General features: G+C 47.3%; 1 protein-coding gene across 1 annotated transcript in view; it reads left to right on the top strand.

The window, feature by feature from the left end:
* Positions 1–23,139, top strand: part of LOC142560849 (uncharacterized) — a 65,713-nt gene that overhangs the window by 18,718 nt on the left and 23,856 nt on the right. The window contains exons 5-8 of the mRNA XM_075673246.1: positions 772–908; positions 1,689–1,770; positions 3,207–3,395; positions 8,356–8,454. Coding sequence (XP_075529361.1) covers positions 772–908; positions 1,689–1,770; positions 3,207–3,395; positions 8,356–8,454 — 507 coding nt within the window. The remainder of the gene's footprint in view (positions 1–771; positions 909–1,688; positions 1,771–3,206; positions 3,396–8,355; positions 8,455–23,139) is intronic.

Here is a 23,139-nt window from a genome sequence, read left to right on the forward strand (position 1 = left end):
GCCTATTTTGAAGGCACCAAAAAACAACATATAGCACACATGAGGGGACAGCGGGACAGAGTGCCACTCACAACTACTATATTTTTATAGAAGACACATGCATATAGTATACCCTCAGTGAGTGCCTGCGCAACAAGCCCCCAAGCATCAAATGCGGCACGATAAGTACCTTTCAACAAACTTTTTCTCTGACTTAGACAATGATAGGCGTCTCACTGACACACAAGCTACCTTTCTTACTGATATGAAATGCTTCCATTATTTCACTAGCTTTTGTATTTTTGCTTCTGGCCAGAATCCGCGCACCAGAAACTGCCCCTCGTGTTCTTGTGAGGCACCCTTGAGCATTGTCCTGACACCATCAGAAAAAAAAAAAAAAAAAGAAAAACTGCAGCCAGCAGTGGTCCACTGTCACTACCTTGTTAACCAGTATCATTAAACAGGGTAGCTGGGCATGAGTACATGTGCTCTGGTGCCGACTGCCTTAGCTCGTAGCCCTGTAAGTACTGCCAAGTTCAGTTCGCAGACCTCAGAAAATATCTGCCCTATTTCTGCATAGCCCTTGCCTTCATTCGGTTACATGACACCTTGGAACCTGTTCTTGCCTGGGATCCTTGACCCTCCCTCCCTCTCTTGTCTTAGGCATTCATTAACTGCTCAAGGCGTTGATCAAGGTTCTAATGGTCGTCTGCTCGAGAGCATTGTTTCGTGCACAACATGCAACCGATGTGGTGTGGCAGGCTGACACCGCTTACCGTTTGTGTGCGGCAGAGCACCTGAAGACGTTCCGACACCAGTTTGAGCTGATCCTGGAAGGGGAGCGGCAGGTGGACCACTCCCGCAATGCCCTGGCCGCTTGCGAGCAGAAGGAGCTGCGCATCAAGAAGGAACTCAAACGGGCTGCCAAGGTAATGCACGCACCTTGCACACTCTTCTGTTGGGCCAAGCGTGTGCACGTGCTTTGTGTGTCCAAGCAAGATATACCTCAGCCTGGAGCCGATGTTTCGACAGTAGAACTTTGTCAGGGAGAAAGGGCTACATTGACACCAGGTGCAACCTGTCTATAGGCCCCGAACTGTCAGCTGGCCTTCGGCCCAGCTTGTCCCTGCTGCCCCCGGCTCCCCTTGTGTTGCCGTCAAGGCACTGGGACCTGTCAAAAGTGTAGCTGTGCCCAAGTTGCCCACCTGACTACCATCTGCGGATCTATGGTCCCCACCATAAAACCCTGCTGAAGTTCTTTGAGTGTAACACTGTACGTGTGACATGCTTCACTTGTTTTATGCCACCGGGCAAACTTGTCAAAATGGACAAAAATTGATGTCCCCTTGTCAAAATGTTGGCTTTGGGCTGCTCTTGTGGGGCCACTGAGGATCACTTCGTCCCTGGCTTACCCTGGGCCATTTATAGTGTGTAATGTTTCATATGTGCTAATAAACTATGCCTCATAATGTGTACTGACAGAGATTGGCTAAATGGCAAATAATATTAATGTGAACATCGTTTTATAATGATACATAAGAATTCTGTTCATCATATTTGGTGTTTGATTTAAGTCTCAATGACTGCTATTTGCCCACCCCTAGCGTATTGTCCTGTACCTTGAAAAAAAAATTAGCTTGTTCAGCAATGAAGCTTGCAGTGTTGCACTCTTGAGTGTTAACCGTTGTGTGTCTGGTTGTGCTCTGCAGAAGGCCACTGTGGAGGAGATTAGCAACCTGGAACTGAAGCTGGCTCAGGCTGAGCGGGCCAAGGACCTTGCCCAGTTCGAAAGTGAGTTGCACGGTTTGCCATTGCAAGCTGGTCTAGCACTGCATGCATTGGGCTACTTTGCATCACGCTGCAGGATCCATGTGACACATTATCTGCTGCTATGATTCAGTGGTTATGGCATTCTGTTGCCAAGTGCAACATCACGGGTTTAATTCCATGCTGTGACGGCTGGATTAAGAGCAGGGCGGAATGTATGTAATCCCGTGTACCATGCTTTGGGTGTTTGTTTTAGAATCCCGGGTGGTCAAAATTTATCTGGAGTCCCTCATCACCCATTATGCAGTTGCAGGAAATTAAGCCACAATATTTTAACATGCAATGTGTGGTGATGCATTGTCCACAAAAGCAAATGTGAACACTTGTCGGGGTTTCGAAAGTGAGTTAACTGGAATGTGAGGGTTTTGACAAGGGAGTTTTTGTGTTCCACAAACACCTGAATCAATGTGTGCAGCCCTGTTCTGTGCACGTTCCTCTTAAGTTTGACAGCTTGGTGCAAACTTCTTAGTTCAGCGTGCACCTGTCAACAAGTATTTACTTAAATGGCCTGTGCCAAAGTGTACTAGAAGTGGCTGCAGGTAGTAGTCTCCTATGTTCTTGCTTGTTCAGTGTGGCATCTTGTGAAATGGTCTTCTGACCTTTCTGTTGTACGAGACTCAAGACTGGCCTTGAATGTACGTTCAAGGCCAGAATGTACGTACATTCTTGCCTAAAGCACCACTGATCTGTTTTCCACATCTGTGCGGCTTCTGTGCTCGTTTCTATTCTGTTGTATAATAAATCTTTCATTGCAAGATCAGCGCAGGCCCCTTGCTTTTAGGAGCTAAGGGCATAGCTGGCCCAGAACTGGCAAGTCTTAAAGTGCCGATTTGCAAGTCAAAGTGTTGATGGTGTAAAAATTGACAGGATTGTGTCGCTTGAATTAACAAACGTTGGATGCGCAGAACTTGCTCAACAAACTGTAAATGCAGCTGTTACAGCTTCGCAGCGTGGCTTGTCTCGTGGTTTGGATGTGGCAGGAGATTACTGGATCAACTACCGTAAAAACCAGAATGTTTTTAGAAAAACAGTTGGGGGGGGGGGGGGGGCGACCTATATTCCAGTTCTAACGGTAGGCTTTGCTATCTTAGGGTCTCGAGGCGGTACCGGCAACATCACCAAAGACCATGCTGGTGATGTGCCAAGACAAAAACATCGCTCTATCTGCTCGATAATTGGCGAATTATCAAATGGTGCGCTGGAAGGTCTCTGAAATTTCTGTCGTCCGTGTGCATTGTTTGTGGAACCGTGGCAATGCCTTTCAGTTGTCAGAATTATTGGCGTCTGAGTTATCGGTCTGATTGGATATATTAACGATACTTTTATGTGAGATGTGATTACGTTTTAGCAAGGTGTGATTTCAATATATGGGACACCTGTGGCAATTTGTCGGTGTGCAGCACTAGAGAAGGTGCAGGAGCACGAAGCTGTCAAGTTGATCCGGCTCAAGCAGGGTCTGCTGCAGCTGAGCGACGCCTACCTCGCCCTGGCCAACAAGGGGGCCCTGCTGTTTGAGGCCCAGCGCGAAATTGCTGCCCACATGCCGGACGTGCCACCCCACTCAGCCCTACACGACTTCAAGTACACCGGTAGGCCCCTTCCCCTCTCCAGGTTGCCCTTTGGTACCAGCGACAGCGTGTCTGGTTCTTAAACATTTCGTGTGGCAGTAAAATTTCAAAAATTGGCTCGCCATCCTGGCCCTGCGAAAGTGGATGAGCAACAAAGCTGTTGAAAACTACCACTACAACTGCTGAGGGGGTATGAAATGCTTTATTGCTGTATAGTGGCGGTAGTAATGGTAATGTAGAGTAATCGGAGTAATGCTTATTTGGGAAAGCATGGTCGTAGTGCCGTCTTTTCCCCTATGTCGCTCCTCGTATTGACACTGCTCCTGCTTGAGACACTTGTTATGTGGGTTTTAATCTGTCCAGCACCGGATGAGTTCCAAATAATTTTTTTTTAAATTGAAGACCGGTGCTAGAACGACATACAGGCACAAGGTGGCCTAAGTAGGGTAAGAATGCTAATTGCGTTAAAGGTGTTGCAATGGAGGAAGCTCAGCAAGAGTGACATCCACCCTTCAGCCATTGGATGTACAGACGATCCCGGATCCAGCAGTCCGAAAAATCAAACAGTCCGAAAACTTATCCACCTAAAAAAATTGTTAGGCTTACTGCGGCTTAAAAAATCTCTTATAATGCTCTGCCTTATGCTACACTTTGAAGTCATTGATTTGCTTGGATTTGCACAAGAGTGACGTGTCCATATACAACTGACAAGAGCATCACCGCGTTGGCGATCTCCATTGCCGGAGATCGCCATAGAAATAGAAGAAATGAGCCACATTTTTTTGCACGACTTGGCTCTTCTAAAGGCTTCACAGGAGGTGGTGCCGTTCAAAGAGATGTGAAGCCGCACAAACACGCAGAAAGATGCAGCAGAATCTTTGAGACACCGCATGCAAAAAGCAACCGAAACGAAAAAAGAACATACAAATAAAATGGATCCTGCATTAACACCTTGCCGATCATGACAACCTAACTTACAAAACGGGCACAATGCCTTCGAAAGCACAGCCCCTTCAGCTGCAGGCTTCTTGGATTACAGCAATTTTTGATCCCACTGCTAATAGCTTGTCAGTATTGTAGCTTTGGTTCCATCATCCTCAGCTTATTTTATGTCCATTGCAGGCTGAAGGCCTGTCCCTGTGATCTCCAATTACCACTGTCCTGTGCCAACCGATTCCAACTAGCACCCGCGAATTTCCCAATTTCATCTCACCACCTAGTCTTCTGCCGTCCTCCACTGCGCTTTCCTTCTCTTGGTACCCATTCTGTAGCCCTAATGGACCAACGGTTATCTAACCTGTGCATTACATGACCAGCCCAGCGCACTTTTTTTCTCTTACTGTGAATTAGAATATCGGTTATACCAGCTTGCTCTCTGATCCAAGCTGCTTTTTTCCTGTCTCATAACGTTATGCCTAGCATTCTTCTTTCCATCACTCTTTGCGTGATCAATAACATGTTCTCAAGCCTCTTTGTCAGTCTCCAAGTCTCTGCCCCATACGTCAGCACTAATAAAATGCACTGATTGTACACCTTCCTTTTCAATGATAATGGTAAGTTTCCAGTCTGGAGCTGACAATGTCTGCCATATGTGCTCCAGCCCATGTTTATTCTTCTGTAAATTTACTTCTCATGATCAGAGTTCCCTGTGATTAATTGGCCTAGGTAAACATACTCCTTAACAGACTCTAGAGGCTGACTGGCGATTCTGAACTCTTGTTCCGTTGTCTGGCTATTGATGCATTTATCTTCGTCTTCTGCATATTAATCTTCAACCCCACTCTTACACTCTCTCTGTTAAGGTCTTCAATCATTTGTTGTAACTTGTCTGCAGTGTTGCTGAATAGAACAATGTCACCTGCGAACCGAAGGTTGCTGATATATTCACCGTCGATCCTTACTCCTAAGCCTTCCCAGTTTAATAGCTTGAATACTTCCAAGCATGCAGAGAATAGCATCGGAGAGATTGTCTCTCCTTGTCTGACCCCTTTCTTTATAAGTATATTCCTACTTTTCTTTTGTAGAAATAAGGTAGCTGTGGGAATCTCTGGAGATATTTTCCAAGATATTTACGTAAGCGGTCTGTGTACTCCTCATCATGTAATGCCTTTATGACTGCTGGTATATGTACTGAATCAAATGCCTTTTCGTAATCTATGAAAGCCACATAGGCTGATTGTACTCTGCGATTTCTCGATTACCTGATTGATGACATGGATGTGATCCATTGTAGAGTATCCCTTCCTGAAACCTGCCTGTCCCCTTGGTTTACTAAAGTCCAGTGTTGCCCTCATTCTATTGGAGATTATCTTGGTGAATATATAATACTGGGAGTAAGCTAATGGGCCTATAATTTTTCAAATCTTTAACATCTCCCTTTTTGCGGATTACTGTAATGTTTGCATTCTTGCAGTTTTCTAGGACCCTTGCAGCTGATAGACGCTTCGTATAGAGAATTGCTAGTTTTCCAAGCATTATATGTCTCCTTCATCTTGGATTAAATCAACTGTTGTTCGATCTTCTCCTGCCACTCTTCCTGGTTTCATGTCTTGCAAGGCCCTTGTGACTCCTTCGCTAGTTATAGCAGGCGTTTCTGTATCCTGTTCATTACTGTTTCGAATGGAGTTATCCCGAGTCATCCGGATACTGCACAGGTCAGTATAGAATTCTTCCGCTGCTTTTACTATACCTTCGAGATTGCTTATGATATTGCCTTGCTTATCTTTCAGTGCATACATCTTGGCTTGTCCTATGCCGAGTTTCCTTCTCACTGATTTCAGGCTGCATCTGTTTCTTACAGCTTTTTTAGTCTTTGTCATGTTATAATTTTTAATATCACTTATTCTTGCCTTGTTGATCAGTTTTGACAGCTCCGTGAATTTTATCTTATCTCTTGTGTTGGACACTTTCATTCTTTGTTGTTTCTTTATTAGATCCTTTGCTGCTTGGGAGAGCTTGCCTACTGGTTGCCTTGGTGGCTTGCCTCCTACTTCAGTTGCTTCCTCTGAAGCCAGCTTATTTCCGGTTTCATTCATTACCTCTATGTCATCTTCATCTCTCTTCTAATGCTGCATATTTGTTTGAAAGTACCAGCCTGAATTTGCCCACTTTTGCCCTTACTGCCTCTAGGTTGACCTGTTTTTTCTTGACCAATTTTACTCTGTCTCTGTTCAAATTGAGGTGAATCTTGGCCCTCACTAACTTATAATCGCTGCACTTTACACTACCTATCACTTCTACATCCTGCACTATACTGGTATTGGCAGAAAGTACGAAATCAATTTCATTTCTTGTTTCACCATTAGGGCTTTTTCAGGTCCACTTTCTCTTGTTATGCTACCTGAAAAAGGTGTTCATTATTCTCAGCTTATTCCTTTTTGCAAATTCTATCAGCATCTCTCCTCTAGCACTCCAAGAATTGACACCATAGTTGCCAATTGCTTGTTCACCAGCCTGCTTTTTCCCCATTTTTGCATTGAAGTCGGCCCATGACTACAGTATACTGAGTTTGCACTTCTCTCATCGGTAATTCATCATTTTCATAAAACTGATTTACTTTATCATCATTGTGACTAGATTTTGGGGCGTAGGCTTGTACTACCTTTAATCTATACCTCTTAAGTTTGATTATGACTACTGCTACCCTCTCTACAATGCTGTAGAATTCATCAGTGTTGCCTGCTATATCCTTCTAAATTAGGAATGCTAGCCGGTATTGCTTCTTGTCTGGGAGACCTCTATAGCAGAGGACATGGCTGTTAGTCAGCTCTGTATAAGCCTCACCAGTTCTTCTGATCTCACTAGGGCCGATGATATCTCAAACAATGTCTAATAGTTCCTCAAAGAATCCTGCTGAGCTAGTCTCACTTGGCAGAGTTTGGGTGTTAAAGGTTGCCAGGGTCACTTTCCATTGAGGGTGCTAAGAATCTCTCTGAGTCCAGAGATTTTTAGCACCCTCTGCTGCATTGCAGGTCTGACCACCGCCTTGGTCAGCTGCTTCGCAGCTGCTGGGGACTGAGGGCCATGGGATAATTGTAGGAGTCATGAGGGGAGGGGGTGGCTGAATAACCGCACCAGGGAGGCCGATTCCTGTTCTGGGGAGGGAGTGTCTTTGTTGAAGTTTGGTGGGCCTTCCTAATTTGGTTTTATCTGGATTAGTATAGCCTCACTCGCTCTCGGCATCTTTTGCCGATGTTAGGCGTCACTTCAAGGCTTCAGATGTAGTGCACTGGAGGAGGTCAAATTCAGGCACATCATGGTTAGATTAAAAAAAAAACGAAGAGGGGGATTCGAACTTCCGATTATCGCAACCGAGCATTCGACATAGCCCAGTCAGATAATCCTGCAGGTGGCGAGGCTACCCCATCACCGAAAATTACAGCACAATGGGCCCTACATGCCTAAGAGATTCGTCGATTTATCCGCTACTGCAGGTTTTACCGACTGTCATAAGTTGCACAATACAGTGTCAATTCTCAGTGGTCCTGACATTGCGTTTCCCGAATCTCAACGCACGCATGTGGCTTTGAACGCGCCTAGGTACACAACATACTTTTGATGAATTTGAACAACACTTAAATCTTCTGTGAAAAAAGTAAGAAAAGGAAAATGTTCTCAGCGCTTACAGAGAAGCCCTAAGCCATGTATCGTCTGCTCGTTGTCTTGTATGCCTGCCTCCTGCCGTCCGAAACTTGTGCTCCCGGGTAAATATGAAGAGTGGGGAGAACGGCCGCCTGATCAATGCGGTGCTGAGCCTTGGTTCCATACTCGATTCTAATGCGCATGGGATTTCCCACTGAAATTTCTATTCTGTGGTGTTCATGGCAAAATAGGACAAGTTCTTGCCCTGCCCTCCTCTCTGCCCCTGGGACTGCGTCTTTTCCGTGCTGCTTTTGCCATTACTGATGTGAACTTGCGGTGTTCTTGTGCTGCCCACGAAGAGCAGCATTTGAGCGTCGGTGATGCGGGGTCTTGATTGCAGGCTCGGGGGCCATGAAGCAAGCCGTGCAGCGAGCCAAGGACCGCGTCGAGCAGTACCACTGCTACCAGTACCGCCTCATCCCCCACTGCCCCTCCGTCGGTGAGTTTAGCTCTGCTGCACAGTTTTGAGCCTTTCCTCTTTGCCACCGCGCTCAGACGTATGACTCTTGTTTCGTCCACTTGTTTGCTTCAGCATACAACGTGTTGCTACGTGCAAACCAACTCTGACTGCAACATCTTCGTTTCTGAATTGGGCTCTTGGGGCAAAGGAACGACAACGTAGTAGTGCAGACAATCACTGTAACCACTGTAACCACTGTAAGTTGCTGGTGACAGCGACGTCCTATGCCGTCACCACCACTCTGCACCTTGTCGCAATGTGGAAATAGGAGACAGCAGGCCGGCAGAGCGCCAGACCACTGCTGTAACTGGCCAGCGGCTTGCCAGCCACTCCTGGAATGTCTTGGTTCCCAGCACGAAGCACTGCACCAGGCTGCTATGAGAACATGTTGGCAGTGCGCAGGAGAGCACAGTCACGAGTGGGATCTGAGCTCAGGTCCACACGGTAGCAGGACACCCGGTCGCCAGTACTCGAGCCTCGACCGCTTGTCAGCAAGCTGCCGTTTCAGCCGCCTACTCGCTTTTACGCTCTCACGCACGCCGCTTCCTTGTTCGTCTCACGTGGTCGTCGTCCGTAATCACCATCATTAATTCTCCTCTTCTTGCCACATAATCACCATCACTCCAAGCTGGCTCGTCAAACAGTTTGTCTTGTCACGGCCACGTGCCACAATCCGCATCGTCACAAGTTTAGAGGGTTGTCTCACCCTCCGAGCTGTCATTTCATGCTGTCGACAGGGTGTCGACGGGGCTTCCATATACCGTATTTACTCGCATAATGATCGCACTTTTTGGTCAGAAAAAACTGATGCAAATTCAGGGGTGCGATCATTACGGGGGTTAAATTTCCCGCGAAAAAAAATTTTTTGCGTCCCGCGTTTGCTGCGGGATGCGGGTGCGGGACACCAAAACAAAAATGGCGGCCGGCGGAGCAAGCTGAATGCGCCGAACGCGATTTGTTTTTCTTCTCGCGAGTACATTACATGCATCGAAACAGTTTCTTCCGTATCAGTAATGAATAATACCGTTAATATCGGCAAGTTTGCGGCAATAACGTAGCTATGTCCACTTTGAGGGGGCAGAAACAGATGGGCGCGCTTCGCTGCCAGTGACATAGAAACACACGGCTGGCATGCTGCGGAAACTGCGGCATCTGTCTTCATTATTACCGTATTTACACGATTGTAAGTCGACTCGAATGTAAGTCAACCCCCCCATATCGCTTGACCGGAAAAAAAAAAAAAAACCGAGGGCGCATTCGATAACGAAAATTTATTAGTAGCTGACATGGTCACTGGACTACTCGTCTTCACTGGTGCTGCCATCGTCATCGTTGCTGCGGTCCCACAGCCCACCGTGGTCCAGCGATATTTCAAATTTGGCAAACGACCGCACCAGGACATCTTGCAGAACAGCAGCCTACGCCAAATGCACCGAACCACACGCAGACGTCAGGGAGGCTCTTTTGACAGGTCCGGTTGGCGTAATTTCGCAGTGTTCTGCCGCCAGCCACTCGTTGTACTCACGGCGGAGCAGAACCTTAAAATTAAGGTGAAGGTCCGGGTTTATTTCATGACCACGTCGCACTTCAATGGCAGGGACCGATCACGCATTTCAGCGACGTACGCCGCAAGCTTAGCCTACAGCTCCGGAAAGCGTCGACTTCGGCACGTGGGAAATTTCTCACTTGCCGCCACAGGGTGAAAATTTCGCTTCGCTGCAGTCGCCACTCTCGCACCACCCGTTTAGAAACATCGAAATTGCGGCCCGCTGCGCAGTGATTTGTTTCTTCAGCGTAAAGGATGGCAGCCCTCTTGAGCACTGCTGTGAACGAGTGCCGAACGATTAGTGGGCCTGCAGCACTCATGACTGGGGAAGCATAGAAGTAGCACGTAGCCGGCAGTCAAGTGGAGCGTGTCAAAAAGTTGGTCAAACCAATACCAATGCCTTTAAACAGAGAAAGAGAAACCCGCGAGCGGTGTCTGCTCTTCCATGAACTACCGATCGCCCGTTAAGAGGGTGCCGCTACCGAAGCGCCGCCGTTCTGAGGGTGCCGCCGCAAATGGGAACAGCGGCGCTTCCATCAACTATCGACACCCCCCATGAGTGTTGCATGCACTGTAAGACTCTCAAAAATGTTGAAAAACCCTTCCGAAAAGCGAAAAAACACGCGGGATAGCGAAAAGATATGGGTAGGGCCATAGAGCAAACATAAAATTGTAACTACGTTGTAGCTCTCGTTGGTATCGCTTTTTTTGGCGGGGCCATGTTTTGGTTTCGATTGTAAGTCGACCCCCCAACTTTAGACTTCCAAATTTTAAAAAAGGGGTCGACTTACAATCGTGTAAATACGGTATCCTAATACCGCACGTCTGCGCTAAGGGTGGGTGAATATCTTAGCTGTGTTACAAACGTTGGCGTATGAATAAGGTACACTTCTGACGTATCAGTGTAAACATGGCTACTATCATTGCGGCTCGCGATTTGTTGTAAGCCCATGAGTGCAGATGAGAAGAATCGAAAGGCGCTTTTTTTTTTTGTTCTTGTTGACCACAACCATTATAAAGCCGACACATAATAAAGGCAAGTTTGGTTGTGCCTCTTTTTGTCATGGAAGTGCGGAAAGTGATGAAAGTAATGAAATGAGGCATCTACTTAGGAATGTTTGGTGCGTGCAGACCGCTTGGTTTGTCTTGAAGAGTCGTTCGCGTAGCATTCGACAGATGGTAAGCGCGATCATTATTAGCTAGACTCGGCACGCGACATATCGCTGCGGCAAGTTCGGGGTGCAATCATTACACGGGGAAATAAAAAAAATCGAATTTTGACGACAAAATTCAGGGGTGCGATCATTACGCGAGTGCGATCATTATGCGAGTAAATACGGTAATTTGTAATCTACACATTCGAGTGACATGCCCTTGCTTAACGTATTGGCGGCATGCTGTACGAGTGTAGTAGCGCTGTTCCTCCTGGTGAGCTTCACTCTCACACCTACCGTATTTACACGATTGTAAGTCGACTCGAATGTAAGTCGACCCCCCATATTAGTAGCTGACATGGTAACTGGACTACTCGTCTTCACTAGTGCTGCCATCGTCATCGTTGCTGCAGTCCGACAGCGCGTCGTGGTCCAGCGAAATTTCACATTTCGCAAACGACCGCACCACGACATCTTGTGGAACAGCAGCCCACGCCGAATGCATCCAACCACACGCAGCCATCAGTGACGCTCTTTTGACAGGTCCGGTTGGCGTAATTTCGCGGTATTCTGCCGCCAGCCACTCGTACTCACGTCGGAGCAGGGCCTTAAAAGGCGAAGGTCCGGGCTTGTTTCATCACCATGTCGCACTTCACTGGCAGAGACCGATCACACATTTCAGCGACGTACACCGCAAGCCTAGCCTACAGCTCCGGAAAGCGTCCAGACTTCGGCATGTGGGAAATTTCTCACTTTCCGTCACAGGTGCAAATTTCGCTTCGCTGCGGTCGCCACTCTTGCACCACCCGTTCAGAAACATAGAAATTGCGGCCCGCTGTGCAGTGATTTGTTTCTTCGGCGTAAAGGATTGCAGCCCTCTTAAACGCTGCTGTGAACGAGTGCCGAACGATTAGTGGGCCTGGAGCATTCATGAAGACTGGGTAAGCATAGAAGTAGCACGTAGCCGGCAGTCAAGTGGAACGCGTCCCAATGCCTTTCAAACATGGAGGAAGGAAACTTTCAGCAGAGAAAGAGAAACCCGCTAGCGGTGTCTGCTCTTCCATGAACTGCCGATACTCTCCCCAAGCGCCGCCGTTCTGAGGGTGCCGCCGCAAATAGGAACAGCGGCGCTTCTATCAACTTTTGACTCCCCCCCCCCCCCATGAGTGTTGCGTGCACTGTAAAACTCTCCAAAATGTTGAAAAACCCTTCTGAAAAGCAAACAAACGCGAGATAGCGAACAGATACGGGTAGGGCCATAGAGCAAACATAAAATTGTAACTACGTTGTAGCTCCCGTTGGTCTCACTTTTTCGGCGGGGCGCCATGTTTTGGTTTCGATTGTAAGTCGACCCCCCAACTTCAGACTTTCAAATTTTAAAAAAGTGGTCGGCTTACAATCGTGTAAATACGGTAAGGCGAGGTGTCGTCTTTTCAGACTTTGGTTGCGTTTTTCCTGCCTGCATCTGTTGCTGCATGAAGGGGATGCTACGTTGATCTGTTGGCGGCATGTTTCGCACATTAGTGGCAGCGTTTTGAGCTGAGATGACAAAATCCTCTGCTTCCGCTAGCGTTAACTTCCTCAATGTGAGTGTCTTTTGTCTTCATCTGATACGCTGCACACGATTTGGTCTCACAGCATGTGTTCGAGAGATGCTCCAAAATAGCATTTTCCTGCCAGCTGCCATATTTCTGCAGTAAATTCCTGTATGCTTTCTTTTTCCGATCGGGTGAAAAAAAGCATGACTTGCCGCTATTTTGTTGACTTCCAGGGCATAGTATTTCTCGAGGTACCCCACGACTTCGTCGTAGTTGAGTACCTTGATCTGCTTCGGGGGACAGTGTCCCTTGACAACTTGAATTGCACTGTCCGGTCAGTGCGGCCATTAGCATTACTCGTCGTTTTGTCTAGTCTGGGAAGTCTTGTGCTTCAAAGTAGGCTTTGAGGCGAATTCGGAACGTTGACCACGCTCCTTCAAACACTGGCGGCCGTCCCATGCTCGTGGCTGAGTGGACAAATGGGGTCGGACGCGGGGACTTGTCGGCGCGGTATTTCTACATAGTGAATAGGTGGGTGAAGGAAATTGTGGCAGGAAATTGAAGAAGAAAGTACAGTCGAAACCCGCAATAACGAAATCGCCGGGGAAAGCAAAACATTTCGCTCTTGCGGGAATTTCGTTAGCGCGAGAATTAGGCAGAAAAAACAGGGATGGGAATTGGCTTGCAAAAAGAAAAAAGAAAAACAATAAAGCCGACTTCGTGATCTGTGCTGGACGAACTTGCGACGGGATGCTCGCGTATGGCGGGACGCTCACGTACGGCGAGACTCACTGGCATGCCGATTGTCACCGGTGAAGTAACACTGCGCCCGCGCTTCGACGGCGAAAGATTATGGTTCGTCTCACTATCGCTGGCTGATGCTCGACTCGGCGCAAGATCCCGCAGCCCGTTGGGCGAGAGATTGCACAGCACGTTGGGCGCATACTCCGCCGATTCTGAACAGACGCTCGGCTCGGCCGAACCACCTGCTGACAATTGCCGCTTCTTCCTTGCTGTGACGGGCTTGCGTTTACGCTTCTCGTAGGCATGCTTTGTCCGGTACTTTTTTTCGAACGTGCGCGGATCCATTGCACGTGGTCGAAGTCCTCGAAACACAAGAGAAGGAAAGGCCAGAAAGGCTTCCCAGCAGTGGACAAAAGCAGACTCTCCTTGCCTCAGCCGCCATTATGCCGCGGCGTCGGCCAATGAGGAGGCGCCTTACAACGCGCCGCGGCGCAGAGCCAATCGGGGCGCGGCAGCCATTGGCTACTCCGTGCAGCCACCCTCCAGTTTTTCTTTTTTTGTGCACTTTCTGGCTAGCAGGGGAGGAAGGGAAGGGCTGGGACAAAGAGTCGGGAGTCGGGCTTTCCAACGATACCAAAATGGCGGCGCTCTGTGGCGGGAAAGCCGAGCAGTCGCGCCTTGAACTTCGTGGCTTTTTTGCGATTTCGGGCGGATGTGGGGATGCCGGCACCGACAAATATATTTATTTTTAGTGCTTAGAGTTTGTTTTTAAGTGAAATACTTCAGTACAATATAGAAATGATGCTGTAGATACTGAAAAGCGTACCTTTCAAAAATCGATTTTTTTCGCGAACATTGCGATCTGATCCCCACTTCCCCCATCAAGTACTCTCCTATGCGCGGGCGGGGTGAGATGCGCAGCGTGGTAATGGCGGCAGATACGAACTTACGGAGGTAAGTATCACCTCGTCTCGACATCGTTCGTTTCAGGGAACTAAGCAACGCAAATGTTTCGATTATTTCGCGCGGAAATAGCCATCCGGATGGCAAAATTTTGATCGTTATATCCGATATGCAGTGAATAACCTATCGTTATAAATGGTTTTTTCCCCATAGACCTAATGCATAAAATGACACTCTCATGTCGACCCATCGTTATCGTTATATGTGGCATCGTTATAAGTGGACTGCACTGTACAGTAAAAGCTAGTTAATTCTGACTTCTAGGGACTGTAAATTATGTCAGAATTAACCGAGTGTCCGAATTATCGAGTGGACAAGAAAAACAATAAATGCACGACTTTCACCAACATATATTTACTGCGCAAAGTAATCGAGGATGCTTGTCTGCTTTCGCGCAGAAACTCGCACGGATACTATTTTTCGAAGTCCTTCCAGGTTCTTAGCAGCTCACATGCTGTCTGCAGTGTCCCAACAAAATTCTTCCAACACAGCGATGGCCTCCGCGGCTTCCTTCGCAGTGCTAGGGGGCCGAGGCTGCTCCTCTCGTGAGCCCTTCCTCCTCAGAATCTTCGCCGTGCAGCACGTCCCTGACAATTTTTTCATCGCTAAGAGAGCCGGCTGTAACAACGCCGTCATCAATGCTGACGTAATCAGCGAGTGTCACCGCATCTGGCAGAACTCCTCCGAAATCCTCGCAGTCATCTCCATTGTTGTCTAGCGACACTTCGGCCACTGCATCATCGCCAGGCTCACGCACAACGAAGCCACTGTGCCTGAAGCAGTTGGCGACGACGTGTGCGGGCGTGTTGTGCCAGACACGCTCAAGGTTCACGTCGTACTGCTTGCCGACTTCATGGCACAGGAGCATACGTTCCAGCATGCGCCTGGGGTATTTGGTCTTGACATACTGATATATGCCTTGGTCCATCGGTTGGAGGGCCAATGTTGTGTTCGGCGGCAAGAAAACAACTTCTATGTTGTCCAATCCGGTGACACTGTTATGCGCACTACAATTGTGCAGCACCATTAAGGGGGGACATGGGTTGCAAAGATAACGTCACTTATTTCTTAAGCAAATTAGATGAAACTGCACAGACTTGTTCAGTTTCTTCAGCTGATTTTAAATATGTAATTATATTTTAAATAGGTCAATTATTTCCTGAAATAATTAGTAATCATATTCTATTTGCTGAAACAATAAAAATATATTTTTTTAACATAACATTGTTATTAACACATGGATAGATCCTAGAATGCATAGATAGATACTAGAACGGCAACCTTTGATGCGGAAAAAGTGCCATTTTTGCTTAAATTTGTGTGCAGATTCACCTCACAGACATGTTACAAATTGAATTTGCGGCGAAAATAATAAGCTAGAAACTTGGCAAATTAGTGCAAAAATGGTTCTAGATTTCGAAAATGTCAGCTTCAAAAAGTCAATTTTTTCGCGATTTTCGGCCTTTTAAGACCCCTGTCTTTTTTTTTTTTTTTGTTAATGAGTGTATGTAAGCCGGCAAACATGGTTTATGCAGTCGTTTTTTTTTTAAACCTTGATGTAGCCGTAGACTGCATTTTCATTGAGGGTGTGGTAGGTTTTGCTGCCACCATCTGAAAGCATTGTAGTATACTGAAGCATATGCATATCGAGTGACCGCTGAAATACAGTCGCCGACCGATTTTCCGGACTCCAAAAATTCGGTCATGCTCGATTATTCGGTCTGCTTCGCGGCACCGCCATTCTCCCCATAGACCATAATGTATAACAACTGCCGAAAGTTCGGACACCTTGCAACCCCTCGTCCGATTTTTCGGACACTCCTTGAGCCAACTCGATCGAGAGCACCATGCACCGACTCTGACCGGTGCGTGGTTCGACTTGCTGAACGCCATTTTTGTTTTGAACGGAGCCTCCTTGCTGCCCCACGAAGTGGCGCTACTGCAAATCGCCGCTCATCATCATCGTTTCTGGCTGGTCCGATAGAGTGGCTCTGCAGCAGTTCCGGTTTCAGCTTAGTAAGCCATGTCAAGACAATCCAGCAGCTGATTTGTTTCTTCGCGCACGACGCTGCGAGTAGGCCACGTTTTTCGTTTGTGCGACTGGTGTCGGCATGGTGGTGTTTGCTTTGTGCGCTGTGTCGAGGTTTCGGTGATGCAACATGGCATACGGAAACATCGCTTCAATGTCTAAAGGCCGCCCCACATTCAGCGTTTCTACCGGCGTTTTTTGGCGTTGCGTCTCCCGGCGTGGTCGCATGAACGGCGCCAGAGAGGGCGTCCAGCCACATGAGCGGCACGCGGACCAGCGCTAGCGCAGCGTCGCACAATGTGACCAGATTTATTTTACCAGATACCTCCTAAGCTAATTGTGTAATATCAATAAAAAGAGCTGTCATAAGTATTCTTCAATGCAATACTTATGCCTTTTGCATAGTTTTACGCTAAATAAAATATTCAGGGCTGTGTAGAAAAATTACACAAGGCTAAGCTTCAGAAAACTGGCAGCAATATCGGCGTGAACATCACGAGCGGTCGGCGCGTCGGCGCGCGAAGCTGAGCATCGAGGGTTCTTTATTCTATGATAGAGGTGCGATAGGTGCTTTTTATTGCTAGACGCCATACGCCACATCATGGAAAGAAGGCAGCAGCCTTGCAGACTTGCATAAACAAGACTGCTCCAGAATCATTTTTACCTGCTTGAAAAATCACTGCAGGATCACTTTTGACATTCCCAACTCCTGTATGCGCATCAACTGTACTGTTTCTGTCAAAATGGAGTGACAATAAAAAATTCAGTTGTGGTGAGAGTCTGGTCTGTTTTCGGGTCATCGGTGTAGCACATCTCAGTACAGCAGGTAATTTACATTGTCCACGTTACACACATGAACACTAATTTCATGAAAAGTTAACTAGGTATATACTGCTACTTTCTGTCACGATTTTGTTCAGAAGAGAGTGGCTGTATTCATCATTTTTACTAAGCTAACGTCAACAGGTGTTGCGAAACTTGTCATACTCAATGCCAGCAATAGTGGCACTGTGTGCACAGATGCTCTCTCTGCTCGCAGTTTTCAAGTACAGCTGGTTATTTTACACATACGTACACATAGGGGCTGCAGTATGTGTAAAATAAATAACCAGCTGTACTGGCCTTTGCGATAAAATAGAATTCTGCGACATTATCACATTACATCAGAAGGCCATGCAAGCATTACTGTCCTTCTTGATTTTCATTGGCCTGAGTAAATGCCTTTTTCCACTACCTCCTAGTACAGGGCAGCAAAGTCAACCGATTAGGTGAATGGAAGTGAACCTTTAAAATTCTTTGTTTGTGTAGTCCTACAATGCAAATGATATTTATTCTGGAAGACAAAATCAGTTTCATATGTCCATTTATTTTCACTAGTCTTTAAATTCTTTTACAACCTGCAGCAGCTTCAGCTGCAGGTCAATCTTCTTTTCCGGCCTTACAGTTCGCATGTGTTCAAACAACGCGAGGGAGAAATGTTCGTCCACATCTCTTGGTTTGTAATTATTGAGTTGGTTAGCGACATTCTGCAGCTCCTTCTCATACACGTCCCTATTTCGTTTCTTTTTTGGTTGTGGCTGGATGGGCGTACAGGTTGGCTCGTTCAGTGTGCTCTCGTCCGAGATTGTGTCCTCTGCTGTGCCGGATGCCGGTGTCAGTGGCACATCTTGTGTGCACTCGGATGTCACTGACACAGCATCTATATCGCTGCAGCTGCCTTGGCTGCTGATGTCAAGCAGCAGTTGTTCGGCCGCTTTCATGTTGCCAGATGTTCTGAAAATGTATATATGATCACATTCAACACCAGTAAAAAAGACTAACAAGCATCCACATTTCTCCAAGTTGCCAAATGATGTTTGCGACATTTGATAAGTTGGGCTGCCAGCCTTTTTAAGGGAGCTATTTTAAGATGAACGCCCTTTCTCCAGAGTTTACAAGAATTGCTCACCATCTGACCAATCTGTTTATCATAAAGAAAAAGCTGCTGAAAGCACTGTAGCTTCTACCATGAACAAGCTATCCTACCTGCCTGAGTGTAAATGAGTCAAAGGTACTTTTATTTCTCCATGAGAAATATTGTGGTAGTGGGGAAAGAAAGCTGCATATTGCAGCTTGACGAGCCCCCTACAGAATTCAACAGCAAGTGAGCCATGGTTTAAGTCTAAATTATGTATGTGCAGGAACAAAAACTAAGTTCTGCACACCCAATAAACATAGAAAAAGGTATCAGTTGAGATGCATTCTTACAAAAAGCTGTGCAAAGCATTAAAAACCAAAACTATGACCGAAATAGAATAACACTTGGCTTATTAAACCCCAGGGTGTGCACTGAAGACAGGTTAGAATGCTAGCCATCCCGAATCTGCTATCTACTTGCACCACTCATTCTTGCACAAGAGCCTGTGACTGGTAATAACAATTGGCAATGAATTTTTAAATGTTTATCGCAACAACCAGTTGCACCATTCCATACCATGTATAAATGAAGGCCCCCAGTGATGCAAAGCAGAGATAAAACTCGGCTTTGCATACTTTAGAAGTGCAATGAACTGCAGTCCGACTATACACAGCATGAAGGAAGCGAGATTGATCTACCGATAATTAGTTCGTTAAAAGTGAACTTACAACTAATGTGTGCAGCAGCAATGTGTCACTATTTTTTTCTTTAGCTGAGCTGTAATGCTAAAGTTTATTTTAAGCCTGCACTAAATCTGGAAATTTAAGTTTTTTTTTTTCTTGCTTTCAACACAGTTTATGGGTGTTCTTTCTGCAATACAGGTTTTACAAAGTAGGCACTGCTGCCTAAACAGGTTCACCGATGAAAACATGACTGGTTCTAGAAGGTCACAAAATTTACCCAAAAAAACTTACGGCCTTCCTTCAACACTGTCTTTTAAGAACATTAGCCAAGAACAAATATGGCCAAGCCACGTGCTCTGTTGTATCCGTCTCCTCCGCACCGGCTCCACTCTTTTGTTCTTTCTTCATTGCCATAAGCAAGCGGCGGAACTTATCCCGCAGGGATTTCCATCGGGTCTGCACAATATTCTCTGCAAAAATCATAACACCTGTTAGCTTCGCAACTCCACACCTGGCAACCATGAACCTCAACTGCCCCAGACACTACACCTGCGTGTTTGGGGGGGGGGGGGGGGGGGGCAAAATGGCATGCATCTTTTTCTAGCCATGAACACTATTTGACGCATATATTTACCTTTTATTTAAGATCATTCACCTTCGGATGCAGCACACGCGGGGAAATAAAACTGGCACGGCACCCACTGACAAGAAACAGTCTTTAGTTTGCAGTTACTGTTTCAGTAGCTTCAACATTGTCAACTTTGCCTGCTTAAAGAACTTGTCTCTTGAAGTGTGTAAAAATTGGAGGCTTTCCAATAACGAGAAGAATATGGTCCTACTGCAATCAATCATCGAATCAAATAGTCATATTTTGAAATAAAATGCTGCGAATACTTTGTTGCGAGTACTCTGTTGCCGGCAGTACATGATGAAACAATGCAGTTAAGCAAAAATGCGATATTAATCCAATCCACAATGGCCATAACACACTGGAGCACGAAGCATTGCTCAGTTGGCCACACTTTCTCGGCTAAACATTATCACATGCAATAAATTGTTTAATCGCGGAATTCAGCAATGGGTAAAGTTTGACACCATTTACAGATTCAGCACCTGTGTCCACTCATCGCAGCATACTTTATACCATAGTAGTAGCATCAGCTGTGACAATTCAAAGAGAAAAAACAGCTTTCTGTTACAGCGAAGCTGTACATGACACCCGGGATCGTCTCCGTCGACACATCAATCTGCGAATTGAAGCGAAAAATGCACACCCCAGTGTTCGTTCAAATAAAAAACACGCAAGAGGTGTCAAAATTACATGCGCGTTCGAACAATGCAAAGCACATGGGGTCATTGCATGAGTTTCCCGGGAAGCAGCACTGTAGCCGTCACAGTGTGGATTGGTGCTGATTTTTTTTTCACTAACCCTAATTTTTTTTTTTCACTCTGCCATCGCCGCAGACTAGCATATCTGGTCGCGATGGTATACTGCGATATTAGGTTGATACGACATTCGTAAAATATTGTTAAACGATCCTGCATTCGTAAACGTTAAGACACATTTCAGAGAGTTGGAAGGCATGCAATTCAAACGCAGAAATCTTACCAGCATTTGGTACACCCGGCAGGACGATGGCGGCGACTTCAATCCACAAAACGTTTTTTTTAACACGATTCTTGTGTTCCTTGTGTTTGGTCTGCCACAATATCGGCCTTGCTTCTACGATGGCTATAAGAAGCTCGTTATCGATGTTCGCCGGTAGCATGATTGAAGCAACCAAACAAACAGCAATGGCGGCGCGAACTGCGAATCTGCGGAAGTTTCTTGCAAGAGTTGCCAGCAGCGCGGCCACGCCCTGCCACGCGCTGATTGGTCGGCGCTGTCGAGCCGCTTCCGACGGCGGCGGCGAGATCTGGTGTCCCTTGAGCACGACGTTTTGGCTTGGCGCCAGCCTCAGCGTCGACGCCGAGCGACGCCGGGTGACAAAACGCCAGAAAACGCCGGGAAAACGCTGAATGTGGGGCGGCCTTAATGGCGCCGACAGTGCCCGCGCAGACTGCGCTGGGGAATGCCGGCAAGCGGGTGCCGGGAGGCATAAGATTTATCGCCTTCCGATGTGCTCCCTACTGACGCAGAAAATGTTCTGCCGAGACCTGGGCAGTGGTTGCATTGCGATTCCGGACACCGTCTCATTTGACAGTTTCACAGGTGCTGATACTGCTGTACTCACATGCGCAGAACTCTACAACAGCGAGATCATTCGTCAGGTTTCTGCTGCACCACCGAACGATGACTCTGAGTCGTTAGATGACGCACCATGTGCTATGCTGCCGTCGCATGCGGAGCGTGTACAAGTAGTGACTGTGCTTTCAGCGGCCTTCAGTGACCATACGACCCCCTCCGAGATTCAGGCTTATCTGATTGTGCGTAAACGGAACAGCGTGCAACGGCGCATTCACGATTTCTTCAAGCCTACTGCCGAGCCCAAATAAGTGCGTGGAAATAAAGGATTTCATTTTTTTTTCTTAATCTGCTTTTTTGGACACCTGTTTATTCGGACATTTCCGCAGTCCCCGTGAGGTCCGAATAAATGGTCGGTGACTGTAATTGTAGGGCTGCTTCTACTTCCATCTGGCCAGCCTTACAATCAACATTTTTTTGGCACACAAGTGAATGCTCGATGAGCCAGGCAGCGACACACCTTCGTCGTCTTCTTTAGATCCTAAGGTGCACCCCAGGCAAAAGTTAGACAGCACAACATGGTCTCTTACTAAGCCTCTTTACATTTCAATTATACAGCCGACACATATATGCGAACTCTGCCCACGGGTCAAACAGATGCCGTCGTAGATAACTTCGACGTTCCCGGGTGTGTTGCCCAACTCCGCATACAAGACCTTGACGTGAGCAACATTAGCAGCTTCGCATTCCGCGGCAGTCGCACTGCAGGCTTTCCGCATTGTCTTCATGTGGCTTTGGTAGGTCTTGTGGTGAAGGCCTCGATGTAAAACATTCATGGCTGCAAAAAAAGTCCAATAGAGCTGTTGCCCCTTTACCGATACTGTTGATAGCTTTCATGGCACGAAAATTTACTTCAAAAGGCCTTATCTTGGCGTCACTATCACCGGATACTCTTGGGGACGAAAAACGTTCCTCAAGGAAGTCGCAGTCGTTGCACGAGAGCACAAGCTTTTAACGCAGCCCATAGTCTTTTCTCCCTTTCGAAAAGGCATGCTTTTCACGCCGCACTGCGGCGGGCAGACGACAAGCACAAAAAATGAGGTAATCACAGCCATATCGATAGTAGAGAATTCTGTGCCGTTTTCTTTGCCGTCGCTCTCCAGCTGAATGTCCAGTAGCTTGAACTTATGTTCAGTCTCGCACTGCGGTGCCAAGTGTGGGGCTTCGAGCTAACGTGCCCGGACCCGGCTAGCTAAGGTCTAAGGAGACAGGTAGCTTGTCCACACTCCGCAGCGCTTGCGAAGGGCTGCCGCGGTGGGTTCGCTGACTCACCGGCAAGGCGTAGAGACGACTCCAGCCGTTGTACCAACGAGGGGGGGTTTATTCCCTGTTATGTACAAATTGCGCGTACAATACCATACAATACAACGGCTGCCACTAGGGTGGCAGTCGCAGACTGTGGGTGAAAGCTCCCCGGAAGTCTGCTCCGCCACACTGGCTCTTCCGAGCAGGTTTGCCACACAGAAAGGGGTCGCCTTGCTCAGAGGGGCGTGGGACCAAGTGGGTCTGCCCGTCTGACAGCCAAGGGCACCGAAAGTCAATCTGTCGAGCGAAAGCACCTGCATACCTCCAATGCTAAAGGAGAGAGAAGCCAAAGAAAGGGCGAGAGGTGTCCGCTCCTCAGGCACTGTTCCTACGTGAAGCGCGTGGCATAACGTGAGCCGACCACGCAAGCAGCAGGCTCCGCGTCACGCCGGCACCAGCGGCCACGGGGAATGTATGTACACTATCCAAAATAAGGCTGGAACTGTGTGTCCCCAGCGATCGCACGGGTGAATGGCCCAAGTCGTGTGTGAACAGGAGATAGGGGTCTAAAAGGGGTCCCCACATCCCCCCCTCCTGAAGACTCGGGCTGGCCCATAATG

Source organism: Dermacentor variabilis, chromosome 10 (genome assembly GCF_050947875.1).
Source record: "Dermacentor variabilis isolate Ectoservices chromosome 10, ASM5094787v1, whole genome shotgun sequence".
NCBI classification, from domain to species: domain Eukaryota; kingdom Metazoa; phylum Arthropoda; class Arachnida; order Ixodida; family Ixodidae; genus Dermacentor; species Dermacentor variabilis.